Below are 16215 nucleotides of genomic sequence, written 5' to 3' on the forward strand. Positions count from 1 at the left end.
ACACGCATGCATGACCTTAGCAGTGAAATGAAAGGTTCACTTTTAAAATGAACTTGCCTGATTTTTGTAAGGATGAGGGTACTTTTTCTGACGTGGACATAATCAATTTATGTAGGATGCGGATTAGGTGGTGAAGGCCACACCCTTTCTTGTGGTGGTGAAATAACCTAAGAAATGCTTACATACAGACGGTCACACATGTGGTATACTTCACAAATGTAGTACGTATGCATAAAAAAAATATATTCAAGCATGCACTGATCTAAGAGTAGTATTTTATAATATTTATTTTCAAAAAATAAGTTATCCTTGTAGTAAACCTTCTAGGGACAAACATATTATTTTCCTCATCCCTAATATTAGTAAATGGTAGGGTGGGCAATGGGCAGGCCTGAGCCTAGCAAAATCAAAATTTGAATGGGGCCCTCTACAGCCCCCACCCGACCAGTTCAAGATTCAGGTCCAGTGCTAGGCCATTCCTAGGCTGAGTAAATGGGTTAAGTGATAAACAAGCTATTTGCTCCAAACATGATATTTCTTGCATCCAAATGGCCCCTTACTAGTTCATGAATACATTAATGCAAACTTTCTGATGGGCCATTTCATCATTTTTAGGGCACAGCCGTACGATAATTCCCTATTCCAAGCATGGGTGGATCTCGATGGGGCCAAAATTCTGACTTGTCCACTCATTAGGTGGGCACAAACATACATTGCGTCAGGCCATCAGTGCTACACTGATTTCCATGGTGTATCCCCCCTGAAGAGTTTTTCAGCGTGGTTTTCTCGCACGCTGTCTCGTTGGCACGTGTGTGCCTGTGGTGGGGTCGGGCGGACCAGTGGTCGTTGAGCCTTATTGTGGCGGGAACTTCAAACGATTCAACCATCTTTTAAAATTCCGTCAGTTGCACCCCCAACCTCCCTTCTTTTCTACCTTAACCTACAAGTCTCTTCCCCTTAACCTGCATCCCCTTCCCATGCCAAAAGATTTCAAATCCTCACTCCTTTTTCTCCGATCGATCCCTTCATTTCCCAAACACCCTTCAATCCCATTCCCACAGATCTCATTCCTCCACACTTGCCTCCTCTCACCGCACGATCGAAATCCCAACGCGACCGCCCCTCGTTTCAAAAGCCCTCTTCTCTCTCTCTTGCAAAAATCCAATGGCGACATTAGACATGTGAAGCAAATCCATGCCCAGATGATCTTAACTGGGTTGATCCTTCACACATTCGCTTCAAGCCAATTTATCGCGTTTTGTGTGGATTCCAATTTCGTTGACCCCGATTATCGCTGCAAGATCTTGGTCCGCATCGAAAACCCAAATGCATATATGTGGAATATTACCATTAGAGGGTTTTCGGAAAGCGAGGACCCGAAAGAGGCTCTTTTGCTGTATATGCGGATGCTCGGGATGGGTTGTCGGCCCGACAATTACACTTTCCCCTTGTTGCTCAAGGCATCCGCTCGATTGTTCGCCATCAAGTTGGGTGTCGGGATTCTCGGGCATGTTTGGCATTTGGGCTTTGATTCGGATGTCTTTGTCCGCAATGCGGCTATTCATATGTTTGCAATGTGCCATGGATTGGAAGATGCGCGTCGGGGGTTTGATGGAAGTTGTGTGAGAGATTTGGTTTCTTGGAATTCTATGATAAATGGCTATGTATGGAGTGGGCGGGTGGATGAGGCGTTGAAGCTTTTTCAGGAAATGGAGGGAGAAGGGGTTGAGCCTGATGAGGTGACAATGATTGGGGTAGTTTCGTCTTGTGCCCAATTAGGAGATTTGGAGCTCGAAAGAGGGTTTCATCACTACATCGAAGAAAGAGGATTGAAATTCACCATAGCTCTCAGTAATGCTCTCATGGACATGTATGTGAAGTGCGGGAGTTTGGAGCAGGCAAGGCTGTTGTTTGACAACATGCCGAGAAGAACTGTAGTTTCTTGGACTACAATGGTCGTGGGGTATGTGAAGTTCGGTTATATGGATGCTGCTAGGGAGTGTTTTGATGAAATGCCCGAAAGAGATGTCGTGATGTGGAATTCCATGATTGCTGGCTATGTACAACACAAGCGAGGCAAGGATGCGCTAGCTCTGTTTCAGGAAATGCAAGCTGCAGGTGTAAAGCCCAATGGGGTTGCCATGGTTAGCCTGTTGTCTGCGTGTGCACAAATTGGAGCGCTCGAGACGGGGATATGGGTTCATCACTATATCGACAGACACATGATTCCTCAAACTGTAGCATTGGGCATGGCTTTGGTGGACATGTATGCTAAGTGTGGGAAAATTGAAAAGTCGCTCCAAGTGTTTGAAGTGATCCCCGAGAGGAAGACGTTGACGTGGACGACCATGATTGGTGGTTTGGCCATTCATGGGCGTGGACGAGATGCTATAAGCTACTTCATGAAGATGATAGATATCGGTTTGACCCCAGACGAGGTTACATTTGTAGAGGTCTTATCAGCTTGTTGTCACGCCGGATTAGTAGATGAGGGTCATCGATTCTTCGATCAAATGAGCACAACATTTGGCCTATCTCCGAAACTCAAGCACTATTCATGCATGGTGGACCTTCTTGGCAGAGCTGGGCTTCTAGATGAGGGATAGGACTTGATCAAGACCATGCCCATGAAGCCGGATGCTGTGGTGTGGGGAGCCTTGTTTTTTGCTTGTAGGATCAATGGTAATGTTGTGATGGGAGAGCAGGCCGCATCAAAACTCTTTGAATTGGACCCTCATGACGGTGGAATCTGTGTGCTGCTCGCGAGCATGTGTATGGAAGCGAACATGTGGGGTGAAGCTAGGAAGGTGGGGGCCGCGATGAGAGAGAGAGGGCTGGAGAAGACTCCTGGCTGTAGCTTGATTGAGGTGAATGGTATTATTTATGAATTCATTGGCCGAGACAAATCACACCCACAGACCAAACAGATCTATGCATGCTTGGTGCAGCTGGCCAAACAATTAGAGCTGGCTGGATATATGCTTGATGATTCTCAAATCATGTGAAATTAGAGCTGATTGGTAATTTCCAATTTAATGACCTATTTCCAACATTGGGTCCACATGCTGAGTGAACAAGATTTATTTTTAGAAAAACATGCAGATGGTTGGGCCAAACTGATGTATGGAATGGATCCCGCGCCTATGTGTGTGCCATGCTGTCCCATGTGGTGTGTACGTACAAGTTTTATTACACACGCATGCATGACCTTAGCAATATAATGAAAGGTTCACTTTTAAAACGAACTTGCCTGATTTTTGTAAGGATGAGGGTACTTTTGCTGATGTGGACATAATAAATTTATGTAGGATGCGGATTAGGTAGTGAAGTCCACACCCTTTCTTGTGGTGGTGAAATAACCTAAGAGATGCTTACATACAGACGGTCACACATGTGGTATACTTCACTAATGTAGTACGTATGCATAAAAAAAATATATTCAAGCATGCACTGATCTAAGACTAGTATTTTATAATATTTATTTTCAAAAAATAAGTTATCCTTGTTGTAGTAAACCTTCTAGGGACAAACATTTTCCTCATCCCTAATATTAGTAAATGGTAGGGTGGGCAATGGGCAGGCCTGAGCCTAGCAAAATCAAAATTTGAATGGGGCCCCTCTAAAGCCCCCACCCGACCAGTTCAAGATTCAAGTCCAGTGCTAGGCCATTACTAGGCTGAGTAAATGGGTTAAATGATAAACAAGCTCTTTGCTCCAAACATGATAATTTCTTGCATCCAAATGGCCCCTTACTAGTTCATGAATACATTAATGCAAACTTTCTGATGGGCCATTTCATCATTTTCAGGGCACAGCTGTACGATAATTCCCTATTCCAAGCACGGGTGGATCTCTGTGGGGCCAAAATTCTGACTTGTCCACTCATTAGGTGGGCACAAACATACATTGCGTCAGGCCATCAGTGCTACACTGATTTCCACGGTGTATCCCCCTTGAAGAGTTTTTCATCATGGTTTAACGCTGTCTCGTTAGCACGTGTGTGCGTGTGGTGGGGTCGGGCGAACCAGCGGTCGTTGAGCCTTATTGTGGCGGGAACTTCAAACGATTCAACCATCTTTTAAAATTCCGATAGTTGCACCCCCAACCTCCCTTCTTTTCTACCTTAACCTACAACTCTTTTCGCCTTAACCTGCACCCCCTTCCCATGCCAAAAGATTTCAAATCCTCACTCTTTTTTCTCCGATCGATCCCTTCATTTCCCAAACACCCTTCAATCCCATTCCCACAGATCTCATTCCTCCACACTTGCCTCCTCTCACCGCATGATCGAAATCCAACGCGACCGCCCCTCGTTTCAAAAACCCTCTTCTCTCTCTCTCTCTCTTTCAAAAATCCAACGGCGACATCAGACATGTGAAGCAAATCCATGCCCAGATGATCTTAACTGGATTGATCCTTGACACATTCGCTTCAAGCCAATTTATCGCATTTTGTGTGGATTCCAATTTCGTTGATCCCGATTATTGCTGCAAGATCCTGGTCCGCATCGAAAACCCAAATGCATATATGGGGAATATTACCATTAGAGGGTTTTCGGAAAGCGAGGACCCCAAAGTGGCTCTTTTGCTGTATAAGCGGATGCTCGGGATGGGCTGTCGGCCCGACAATTACAAGTTGCCCTTCTTGCTCAATGCATCCGCTCGATTGTCCGCCATCAAGTTGGGTGCCAGGATTCTCGGGCATGTTTGGCAATTGGGCTTTGATTCAGATGTCTTTGTCCACAATGCCGCTATTCATATGTTTGTAATGTGCAGTGGATTGGAAGATGCGCGTTGGGTGTTTGATGGAAGTTGTGTGAGAGTTTTGGTTTCTTAGAATTCTATGATAAATGGCTATGTACGGAGTGAGCGGGTGGATGAGGCGTTAAAGCTTTTTCGGGAAATGGAGGGAGAAGGGGTTGAGCCTGATGAGGTGACAATGATTGGGGTAGTTTCGTCTTGTGCCCAATTAGGAGATTTGGAGCTCGAAAGAGGGTTTCATCACTACATCGAAGAAAGAGGATTGAAATTCACCATAGCTCTCAGTAATGCTCTCATGGACATGTATGTGAAGTGCGGGAATTTGGAGCAGGCAAGGCTATTGTTTGACAAAATGCCGAGAAGAACTGTAGTTTCTTGGACTACAATGGTCATGGGGTATGTGAAGTTCAGTTATCTGGATGCTGCTAGGGAGTGTTTTGATGAAATGCTCGAAAGAGATGTCGTGATGTGGAATTCCATGATTGCTGGCTATGTACAACACAAGCGAGGCAAGGATGCGCTAGCTTTGTTTCAGGGAATGCCAGCTACAGGTGTAAAGCCCAATGAGGTTGCCATGGTTAGCCTGTTGTCTGCGTGTGCACAAATCGGAGCGCTCGAGACGGGGATATGGGTTCATCACTATATCGATAGACACAGGATTCCTCAAACTGTAGCATTGGGCACGACCTTGGTGGACATGTATGCCAAGTGTTGGAATATCGAAAAGTCGCTCCAAGTGTTTGAAGAGATCCCTGAGAGGAAGACGTTGACATGGACGGCCATGATTGGTGGTTTGGCCATTCATGGGCGTGGACGAGATGCTATAAGCTACTTCATGAAGATGATTGATATCAGTTTGACCCCAGACGAGGTTACATTTGTGGAGGTCTTATTAGCTTGTTGTCACGCTGGATTAGTAGATGAGGGTCATTGATTCATCGATCAAATGAGCAGAAAATTTGGCCTATTTCCGAAATTCAAGCACTATTCATGCATGGTGGACCTTCTTGGCAGAGCTGGGCTTCTAGATGAGGCAGAGAACCTGATCAAGACCATGCCCAAGAAGCCGGATGCCGTGGTGTGGGGAGCCTTGTTTTTTGCTTGTAGGATGCATGGCAATGTTGTGATGGGAGAGCAGGCCGCATCAAAACTCTTTGAATTGGACCCTCATGATAGTGGAATCTGTGCTGCTTGCGAACATGTGTATGGAAGCGAACATGTGGGGTGAAGCTAGGAAGGTGTGGGTCGCAATGAGAGAGAGGCGTGGAGTAGACTCCTGGCTGTAGCATGATTAAGGTCAATGGCATTGTTTATGAATTCATTGTCCGAGAGTTTTCTTTCTTCGCTTTAGGATTTGTGCATTCCTTCTTCAAGTGTCCATTCATCCTATACTTCCAACACTTTAGTTTTCCTTTGCCATTTCCCTTTGATTTAGATCTAGGTTTTGAAGATCCTATACCTCGCTCAGATTTCTTCCCCTTTTAAACAGTGCATTAGAAGATAACCCAAAGCCATCATTTATCTTTCTCATGACCTTCCCTTGAGGACTGAGATAATGGCGTCCACACTTAGGTTTTATTTCCGGTGCACAATGAGTCCCTGAATGACTCGTACAATGGCGGTAGAGTATACATGCCCGATCTGAATTACTAAGATAATGGTGTCCAACAATTTGCAAATCAGTTTATTAAAATTACTGATGTGGGCCTCCACATCTCCACCCTCTACCAATCTGAATGTGAATAACTGTAGCTTCAAGTGTAAGCGATTCTCAGTAGATTTTTTAGGATAAATATCCTTTAACTTCGCCCATAAACCTACAACAGTTTTCTCTCTTAAAACATTATATAGGACCTCATCCGTGAGATATAAACGGATCGAGGATAAGGCCTTCTTATCAAAAGTATTTCATTCATTATTAGTCATAGTAGACTTTCTTTCCTCAAGAGCACCATCCTCACCTTGCTTGGTTAATGAACTGATCATCTTAATCTTCCATAACTCAAAGTTATTTTTCCCTGAGTACTTCTCAATATCATACCTAGTGCTTCTCATTGATGTTAATCCTGTAGATTCAAATCTGTGTCCCAACGATTGCTTTGATACCACTTGTTAGGGATTGTGCTAAGGAATCACACATAGATGAATCTAGGATAGCAATTTGAGAGCACCAAGCAAACACAAAGATTTAATGTGGAAAACTCTTTCGGAAATAAACTACGGCACAGAGCAACAGATATTCACTATGAAAGCAGAAATTACAAAGAGAGAAGACTTACCCAATTCAATAACCTTGAATCTCTCCCTTGCTCCACCCCTTTGAAACCTTAGAACCACTTTTAGAAACCCTTAGAGTACTTTAAGAAGCCTTAGAATATGTAAGAATTGCCCTGGGAACTCCTATTTTTAGATTAGGAACCCCAACTTCCACACTGACTTGGAATAATCCAGAAACTGCCTCAAATTTATGCAGTCCGCGCACAATTTATGTAACCTCCGACTAGTCGAACCAGAGCTCGGGCTAGTCGAAGGACACTTCGGCTAGTCGAACTTGTCCTTCGACTGGTTGAATTTCTCGGAAGTTCCAAAATAAATTGTTGCTGAATTTTCACCTGAACTTTCTCGGGTTAGTCGAATTTCCTCAGATTTAAGACATTTGTTAACAACATGTTGTATATATAAGAGATTCTTCTTCTTCCACTAATTTTTATTATTATTTTATGATTTTTGAAGTGGATTTTCTTCCACATTTATTCCATGAGTTTGTTGCAACTCCTTGAACCTGAAGTTCACTGTGTGACAACTAAGATGCTATTATATGCTTCATAAAGTCAGACTATGTTGGTTGGGAATTTCCATACATTTAGAGACACCGCACCCTTCCACACTTGACAATGAAAATAGAAAAAGAAGATATATATATATATATATATATATATATATACACACACTTTTTGTATAGACTGCCTACAGTTTGAGTTGTAAATCTATAACTGCCTTCTTTTCAGCAGATCTTTCAAAACACCTATAAAATTGAAAAAAGCATCAATGGTTGTGGCAGGTACTAATTTTTTGTTTTGGTTCTTCGAAGTTGCCTCTTTTTTTTATCCAAAAAGGTGAAAGCATACTACCTGAAATTTTATTTATATATTTTAAATCTCTACAATCTTTCAGGTGGACACCACAAAAAAGTAACAGTCCTCACCTATTGTTTAACACTGCATTACAACATAAAAGAGAAATATATGAGAGAAAATAGAGCCACGACAAAGAGAGGACACACACAAGGCCTCACCATTCACATCAATAGCTAATCCAACCACCCTGGAAACAGGACAGCAACAGAGTGACAAACATGGCAACATCAGCGATCAGTCAGGCCACACCTAACATTTAGCCGGCATTAACTTCCAACACACCTATTAAATGGACCCCCTGCCAGGAGGCTAACACCAGCTGGCCCGAGACACAAGCCTTGAAAGTGCCTCTGGGTTCAAACTTACACACAAAAATCTAAAGTGGTTCTGCATGTGTATTCTGCCAGATTTCTCCACTTTCTTTGATAGAATTTATCAAATGCAAGATTTTTATTTGTTTTATTCTTCTGAATTTTTGTCTTCAACTCTGTCGTATTATCCCAATCATTCAACTTCCAAACCTAATCTTTAAAGCCCCATTAATGACCATGGCCGTAAAACAACCATTTCCCCCACATTTCACATGTGGACTATAAGGAAATGATTTTTTTTTTTATATTTTTTACTTAAAAGTAGTAGGGTCGAGCATGGTGCGCCACACATTGTCTGCGTTCCATCCAATCCATGCATTACATAAAAAATGGAAATGGTTTAATGACTGATGGGGACTAGTCATAAAATCTCTCATATGGCACTTTCTCAACCCTTCGATTGTGTAATTTTCCAATTTTCTACCTTGGGCGTCTTCTTAAATATTGTTTTATGGGCTATTGATCATGTTTTGGATCTCTTGAAGATTTTTGGGGTGACGAAAATCAACCCTGTACCTCATTGATCGACGGTTGGGATCATGTCCTCCCATGATCGAGCTGGAGAAATTGATGGACATCGCGGTGGCCCCATGTGTTGTCATGGAGATTGTGGGAAAATCAACCCTGTACACACACACACACAAATGGATTGTTTAAGGTTTTTACAATCTTTTAGGTTGAAGTCACTATTATTTAACGATAAGATCAATGCCGTATCTTAAAATCTGCCTATAGTGTGAAAATATCTTTGTAAAATTGTTTAGTGCATTTATAGTGAAAATATTGTGATATTTTTGAAACCTGGGCAATATTTGTCATGCTAAGTGTTTACTCCATGTGCCTCATATCAGTCCTCCCTACAAAAGCAAGAGCTTTGTTAAGTGCACGTGTGTGCAACCAACTTAATGTATGCATCACACATGTGCCAGTATGGCACAGGTCTGAGATCCAATACTCCTATAAAAAGGGAACCTCTGTATTAATATTGTATCCAAGAAATGGATTGATCTATCAATCAAGCAGTCATCAATTTGCGAAATAAATGTTTTAGGTGAATATTTCCAGATTAATAACCATTTTTATTTTTCAAATATTAGATTCACTTGCTGAGTGGACAATATTTAATTTTTGTAAAAAAAATGAAGGTGATTGGGCTAACTTGATACATGGATTGGATCTCATATTTATATTCCGTACTGTCTGTTGTGTGGCCTGTACACAAGCTTTATTATTCTTGCTTCAGTCCACATTTTGGGACAAAATCCTTATTTTTCTTGGTTCCTACTAGTAAATTGTAAGGTGGGCAATGAGCCAGGCCTACGCCTACCAAAATCAAAATTCAAATGGGTCCACTCTAAAGCTCCAGCCTGACCAGTTCAAGATTCAGGGCTAAGCCTAGTCCATTACTAAGCTGAGTAATTGGGTTTAAGTTGTTTGCCCTGAACATGACTTTTCTTGCATCCAAATGGCCCCTTAGCAATTCATAAATTAGTAGAATTGAATACATTAATGGAAACTTTCTCATGGGCCATTTCATAATTTTTAGGGCGGAGCCGTTCAATTCCACCCTATTCAATGCATGGGTGGCACTCGGGAAAGCTCCTTCACTGCCGGAGAGCCTGAAGCTGTACAAGAAATTACTCTCATTGGGAATTAAGGTTGTATTTTTAACAGGAAGAGGTGAATCACTCAGAGAGTACAGAGAAGAATCTTAAGAATGCGGGGTTCCACACCTGGGAGAAGGTCATATTAAGGTAGAACTTTAAACCTTGTTTTGTAGAACCTAACATAGTTTAATATTTTAAGATAATGTTTCAATTTACACATAAGAGAGATGGATTTTTAAAAAATATTTACTTGGTAAGTATCATATCTCCCACCATCTAGAGGTGGTGGAAAAGAATCTCAACATATGTTTTAAAGTGAGATTTCAAAGATAGTTTCAAAAATATATGTTGGATTTCTGCGGTGTCTACGCACTCTTGGGTACCGAATTGAAATTTGTTTTGATGCAATGATTTGGGTTATATGGTGCAGGCAGCCTGAGGATGAGGGAAATGCTGTAGTATACAAATCTGGAAAGAGAAGGCAACTTGAAGTGCAAGGTTATACAATTGTTGGAAACATGGGAGAGCAATGGAGTGATATTCTTGGGACCCCTACAGGCCTGAGAACCTTTTAAGGTCCCTGACCCTATGTACTACATCAGTTGAGCTAGGGTTTGGTTTCCTTGGTTACCATGTCCTTGTGTTTTATGCTTTCCTTCTTCTATGGGTTTTAGGGTATGGAGTATACCTATGTATTGAATAAGAAAACCTACTGGCTTATCTATAGATGGCAATGTGCGTAAGTTATTTAATTAAATGATTAAAGGGAGAAAGTGAAACCAAGGTTTGAAAATTGGTCTTTTGAAATTATGACAATGCGGTTGTAGTGGAATGATGTTAGGCCATTTTGAAGCGAAAAAGCATCATCAAGTGTAGATTATATAGATTGTTGTTCTGTATAGAGAACTATGATTATATATGGCTCTTGCTAAGAAAATAACAACAGTTAAAAGGTGTTGTATGGTTAGTTAAAACTACTTTAAATGGCCATTCTCATTATAATAGGCTTAGGGCTGGTAGTGAGGAGGGTGGCTTGGCCATGTGGAACCAGGGACTGGGCCCTTGAACCTGGCCTAAGGGACATGAGGGGTCTTAAAATCTAAGCCTGGTGTCCAAGCTAGATTGAGCCTGGGCCAATTGTTGATGGTCCTATTATTTAAAAGGGTTTCTTCCTGTAGACATCTTAACTGAAAGGTAAGCCACCCATTCAAAAGGTGGGCCACAGTGTTGGAAATATTTGGACTGCTACGAAAAACTTTGGTATTTTATTTGGTCATCCACTTCCACTTGTACTTGTGGCACACTTAATTTGTGCATCAGTATGATTTTTGGCAGGGCATCTCCAGTATAGGATCGACCTCAGCAGTAGCTGGGATCATGCATGTAGGACTAGGACCATGCCATGACATTTTTATCCTAATTAGAACTAGGGCCAACCCTAGCTCAATCTTAGCTTGGCCAAATGCTATTATGGAAAATGTTTTGATTAAAATTATTATATATATAATATATAAGGTTTATTAAAAAAAACTTGGTTTTCTGTGTTTTGGGAATAGTCTCATATCGGAAAGGAGATAAGAAAGTATTTTATTAATAAGTAAAGTATTGAGTACCTTATTATTTGCTTGGTGAATCCAGAGAGTATCAAGACTTGACGTAACTATTGCATATGGCTATCCTAACGGTCATAAACAGCTAGTCATTGAGTCTAAATGGCTAGCATACAGTTAGCTTTTCCACTTGCAAAATAGTTAGAAACTGTCAAATAACGGCTAGTTTCTCACCAATAGTCAGAAACAGTCAATTGGAGTTATGACCATGGACCAAAACGTCCAACTACCATAACCTATATAAACTGAGCTTGATCGGTTCATTTCATCACTATAAACAACACGACTCACTATCTCATATGAACCAGTAAAGATTTAATAGTTCTCTGGTCAAGCCAGCAAGGTTCACTATCTCATATGAACCAGTAAAGATTTAATAGTTCTCTGGTCAAGCCAGCAAGGTTCAATACGAACTTAAGCCAACAAGTCCACAAGAAACAGATCAGTATAGTGGTCTAAGCCAGTAACTTCTTTTTTGTTCTTCTAATTGACTTAGAAATTTTCCTTTAAGTTTATCATCTACCAGCAATCTCAATTAATTTTGAGAAGTGACAAATAATGCTTTAAGGACAACGTGATCAAACATGTTTCAGTTAATCCTTAATATTTTCAGTTTCTTTCCTTATTTTTTACACAAATTATAAATATGTAATTTGAGAGTATCAAATTCTCAACAAATGCCACCTTAGAAGTGGTTTATGATGTCGTCTTAAACTTTCGATGAAACTTGGGAACAAATAGGGTTATTAATAGGTGTGGCCTGAGTTAATTTTAAGCATGGAGTGTGAACTCATCTGACCGAGCTTGAATTTTCTTGCTGCCCTAAAAATAATTTAATAAAAATTATGACTCTGCTTATGTTAACCTCATTTGTGGGGTATTCAACCCTACAATAAGCTGAATAAAATAGTTGATGAGGTGGATTTCTCAAAAACATCTCACGTGAATCTTCCAACATGGCACAAATGGAGATTTGATTCATTCATCACTTGGAGATCTGATCCATTCATCATGTGGAGCATCATAGCTCCGAGCGCACTGCTCATGATGAGTCTGGTAAGTTACTTTTTGGTAGTTGAAAAGCAAAAAAAATAAAAAATAAAAAATTTGAAGGAAATAAGTTTAATTTTCTACTAAGCTATTTATTTAAGTTTAATAATTAAACTAAAATTAAAAAAGTTGCTTGACAAACAGGTACTTAAGATGAGAATTAAGTCTTCCTCCCTCAGGGAAGAAGGAAACAAATTTATTTTCTCTCCACATACAGAGAAAGTGTGAGACGATTGCAAATTCTTCTATTTGAGTAAATTGTGCTATTCCTGAGACTGCAAATCAGCAGCTTTGCTTCGCCACATTGCATCAATATCCAAGGTTGCATATGTGTATAACACTATGGCAAAGTGTTAATTGTCGTTTGGGTGCTTGGATTTGAACCCTAAATTCTACCTTTGAATTTCAAACATTAGCTAGGTTTTAGATCTTGAATTTTCAATTGTATTTGACGGTTTGGATTTTCAAAATCTAAGAATTTAGAAATTGTGTTTGGTATAATCTAACATTTTAACTTTGAAGGTTTCTGAAATTATTATTTTTATATATTCACATAAGAATAAATGTAATGAAATAAGTTATCTCAAACATTGTAACAAATATTTTTGACACAACATATGTATATAACATACACAAAAATCATTATTATTATTATGAATTTACTATGAGCTAGCATTTGGCTAAAGGGAGAAACTCCAAATATCAAGAAGCTGGTAAAAGTTCGTCTACTAATTTTATAAATAAAATAAAATATTATATCTCTTTCTGAGTGATTATCAATTGTTTACCGTGTGTCACACGTAATAATTTCATAAGCTTATTTTCTAATGCATCATCATCATGATATGAATGCAAATGAAAATATAAAAATCGTTTGAATGAGTGTGGATATCTTAAAGAGAGTAGAAAATGATAGTTGTAATGGTTGGAAAAAATTAACAATCGTAAATTTTATAACTAGTCTTTTATTCTGTTCTGTTTTGGTTTTTTTTTTTTTTTTTTTTTTTATTTATTTATTTATTTTTTTTAAATTTAGATTAAGGGGATTTTTCCTCGAATTGAAATCCATGGTTCTAGAGGTGCCAGAATGACCCCGTTTTCAAATCTTGAATTTCAATTTCCAAGTACTCCAAAATCTTAGATGAGACTGTACCTACAACTGCAATATGAGACACTACCTTATATTTCTATTGGATTTGCTTAAAAGTTATATTATGATATTTGTAATTTTTTAAAACAGTTATATTGTAATATTATGGTTATGGGTGGATGGATATTTTTCTTTTTTTCATTTTTACTATTTAATTAATTAATGTTGTTTAAATTTCTTAGTATATTGTTGGGTAACTGCGTTCATTCATAACTTAGATATGTCATCGGAAGATGATGCATTGGCAGATATTTAGGATTATGAAGTCTAAGTTTACTCCCAGGATGGTAAGATAAAGTGAAAATGTAAGTTGTGTGGAAAACAATTTGTCAACAAAACAAACGGCTCAAATTACATTTGGCTTGTCGGGGAGGAGATGCCGTACCGTGTAGCAAATTTTCTCAGGAAGTTCGAGATTTATTTAGAGCGATTCTCGACTCAAATACAAAGACTTCCTACACCCCTCACCCTACAACTACAACCAACACAACTAACGAAAGAATATATAAAAGTCTATTATAAATGAAGAAGGGTTAAGCAGAGGAACTGCCTCTGGTTCCAGGCCTTCCACAATTACTAGAGAAGAATGATGAGAGAGAATTTTAAGAGAACAAGAATAATGTAATTATAAAGAGGCCGTTAAAGAAAGCTTATAAATGGCATCCAGATCGAGTACCAAACAACAACATCCACCTCTGAGACAATATGATGTTGAAGCAGGTACGAGTAAAACATCAAAGTTTTTTAAAAGTCTTGCAGTATTTTATAGGCGGTTGAGAATCTCGTATAAATCGGATCATAAAAAGCGTCTGAAAAAACTTCTTGTATCTATGAATGAGGACGATGGGAAGGCATCCCCACCATCAAATTCAGCAAAGGTGAATGACCGTTTTTTGGATACATCGAATTCGGAGTCGGCCGAGATTTCTCCTACAGTTGAATCCATAAAAAAAGAACCGAAGGATGAATCTGGCGACGAAGGTGGAGGTGAAGGAGGGGGTTACTATTACGGTTACGATGGACAAGGTTCATTTAGTTACATGCCACAAAGGCATTCATTATATAGAGGATATTGAATGTATAAAAGTTTTACCTAATTTATATGTTAGTACGTGCATTTTAGGTTTATTTGCTTTTGATTTTGGACATGGTTTATTTACTTTATTTATTTTATGTCAGTATATTCATGTTAGTTTTACCTAATCTATATGTCAGTATATGCATGTTACCCTTAATTTCTTATTATAATTTATGAGCCACACTGGATGAAGCATATCTCTTAAATAATAAATATGTTACCCATATTATCAATGGACAAGAGTTATTCAAATGGAAAGATCAGATAATTAGTATTATCGTCTTAGACTCTAAGTAAAACTTTTAGGCCATGCACCATCAAGACATAAATACTTAAGTCGGCAACTTTGACGGCTTAGATTTTCATGAAATTATACCTTCTGTATGATTTAAGAATCACCACCATTTTGTTACAATTTTTTTACTATTAATTTTTTTTTTAAATTTTTCAAAAAAAATAAAAACAAAAATTTTGGACCGATCTGAACCGTGCCCAATCCGATCTGACTCGGTTTTCCTGACCGAGTTGAACTCGGATTGGATCAGGCCAGCAGTGGTCCGGATTGGTTCAAGTCAGATGACCCAGACTCGGTCCTGGATTGGATCGAGTTCGGGTCAGTCCATGTTAATTTCGGACCGAGTCGAGTTGGACTCAATCCGATTCGACTTGGTCCGATGCCCAGCTCTACTGATAGTATATGTGAGAGAATTTCAGTACGTAGATCTTTCTCGCGGATAATTGATAATTTTATAGATAACAGGAAAGAGACATCTATCCACCGTACACATGGCAGGGAATCGATAGGAGCCATCCATTGTGCTTTCAAGACTGGCCGACGCATAAAAAAAGCACACCATCAGATTTGTTTCTTCACCTTCTCCTACTGGTATGCTCTTAATGGGCCAGCCCTGGGTTGGCTTTGGCCCAGATTTGGAACTGCTAGAACCTGCTTATTCAAAATTTCAATTTTGCCTGGCCCAATCCAGGCCCATCCACAGCCCTACATGTTGGTTGCATGCCATCAGCTAATTTTCTTACCATCTTTGATCTAAATTCAACTGATCAGACGGTTGGATCCTCCGATGGATGTGTATTTTGAACCATTTTCCATCCTCTATGTCCAAAACTAGATGAACGTTCCTATTGATACCTTCCCAGGCCACCTCTGCTGTGGAGAAAGGAGTGTAACGTATTCCAAGTGCACGGGCTAAATCTTTCAAATCCATAGAGGCGAAGGCATTTTGTGTTGGCTGTTGAAGGAATCGGTATACACACGGATTCAGATTCAACGGTCTAAATTAAGTGCTAGTTTATAAGATCTTAAAAATTAAAATTATTTAATGAGTCAGGATCATTTGCTTACAACGTGCAGAAATTTTTTACATTTAATGCAGCAGTACTAACAATGTAGGTGGACCAATCATATTGCAGCAGTCAGGAAATCATTGCTTG

General features: G+C 39.6%; 2 protein-coding genes and 2 long non-coding RNA genes across 4 annotated transcripts in view; 3 read left to right on the forward strand and 1 right to left on the reverse strand.

Moving 5' to 3' along the window:
* Nucleotides 1-702: 702 nt before the first annotated feature.
* Nucleotides 703-10670, forward strand: LOC131222895 (pentatricopeptide repeat-containing protein At2g22410, mitochondrial-like). The gene is made up of 3 exons (XM_058218137.1): nucleotides 703-3020; nucleotides 9943-10022; nucleotides 10306-10670. Exon 1 carries the CDS (start codon nucleotides 978-980, stop codon nucleotides 2604-2606), a length of 1629 nt encoding a protein of 542 aa, XP_058074120.1. The 5' UTR covers nucleotides 703-977; the 3' UTR covers nucleotides 2607-3020; nucleotides 9943-10022; nucleotides 10306-10670.
* Nucleotides 4903-5694, forward strand: LOC131224116 (pentatricopeptide repeat-containing protein At2g22410, mitochondrial-like). Its single transcript, XM_058219666.1, has one exon. The coding sequence runs from the start codon at nucleotides 4903-4905 to the stop codon at nucleotides 5692-5694; it is 792 nt and encodes a 263-aa protein (XP_058075649.1).
* Nucleotides 10305-16215, reverse strand: part of LOC131222897 (uncharacterized) — a 42076-nt gene continuing 36165 nt past the window's right edge. The window contains exon 2 of the long non-coding RNA XR_009160222.1: nucleotides 10305-10443. This is a non-coding gene — a long non-coding RNA (uncharacterized LOC131222897). The remainder of the gene's footprint in view (nucleotides 10444-16215) is intronic.
* Nucleotides 11540-14276, forward strand: LOC131222896 (uncharacterized). The gene is made up of 3 exons (XR_009160221.1): nucleotides 11540-11828; nucleotides 11887-12541; nucleotides 12680-14276. It is a non-coding gene; the product is annotated as an uncharacterized LOC131222896 (long non-coding RNA).

The sequence above is a fragment of the Magnolia sinica genome, chromosome 13, assembly GCF_029962835.1.
Source record: "Magnolia sinica isolate HGM2019 chromosome 13, MsV1, whole genome shotgun sequence".
In the NCBI taxonomy this organism is placed as follows: Eukaryota; Viridiplantae; Streptophyta; class Magnoliopsida; order Magnoliales; family Magnoliaceae; genus Magnolia; species Magnolia sinica.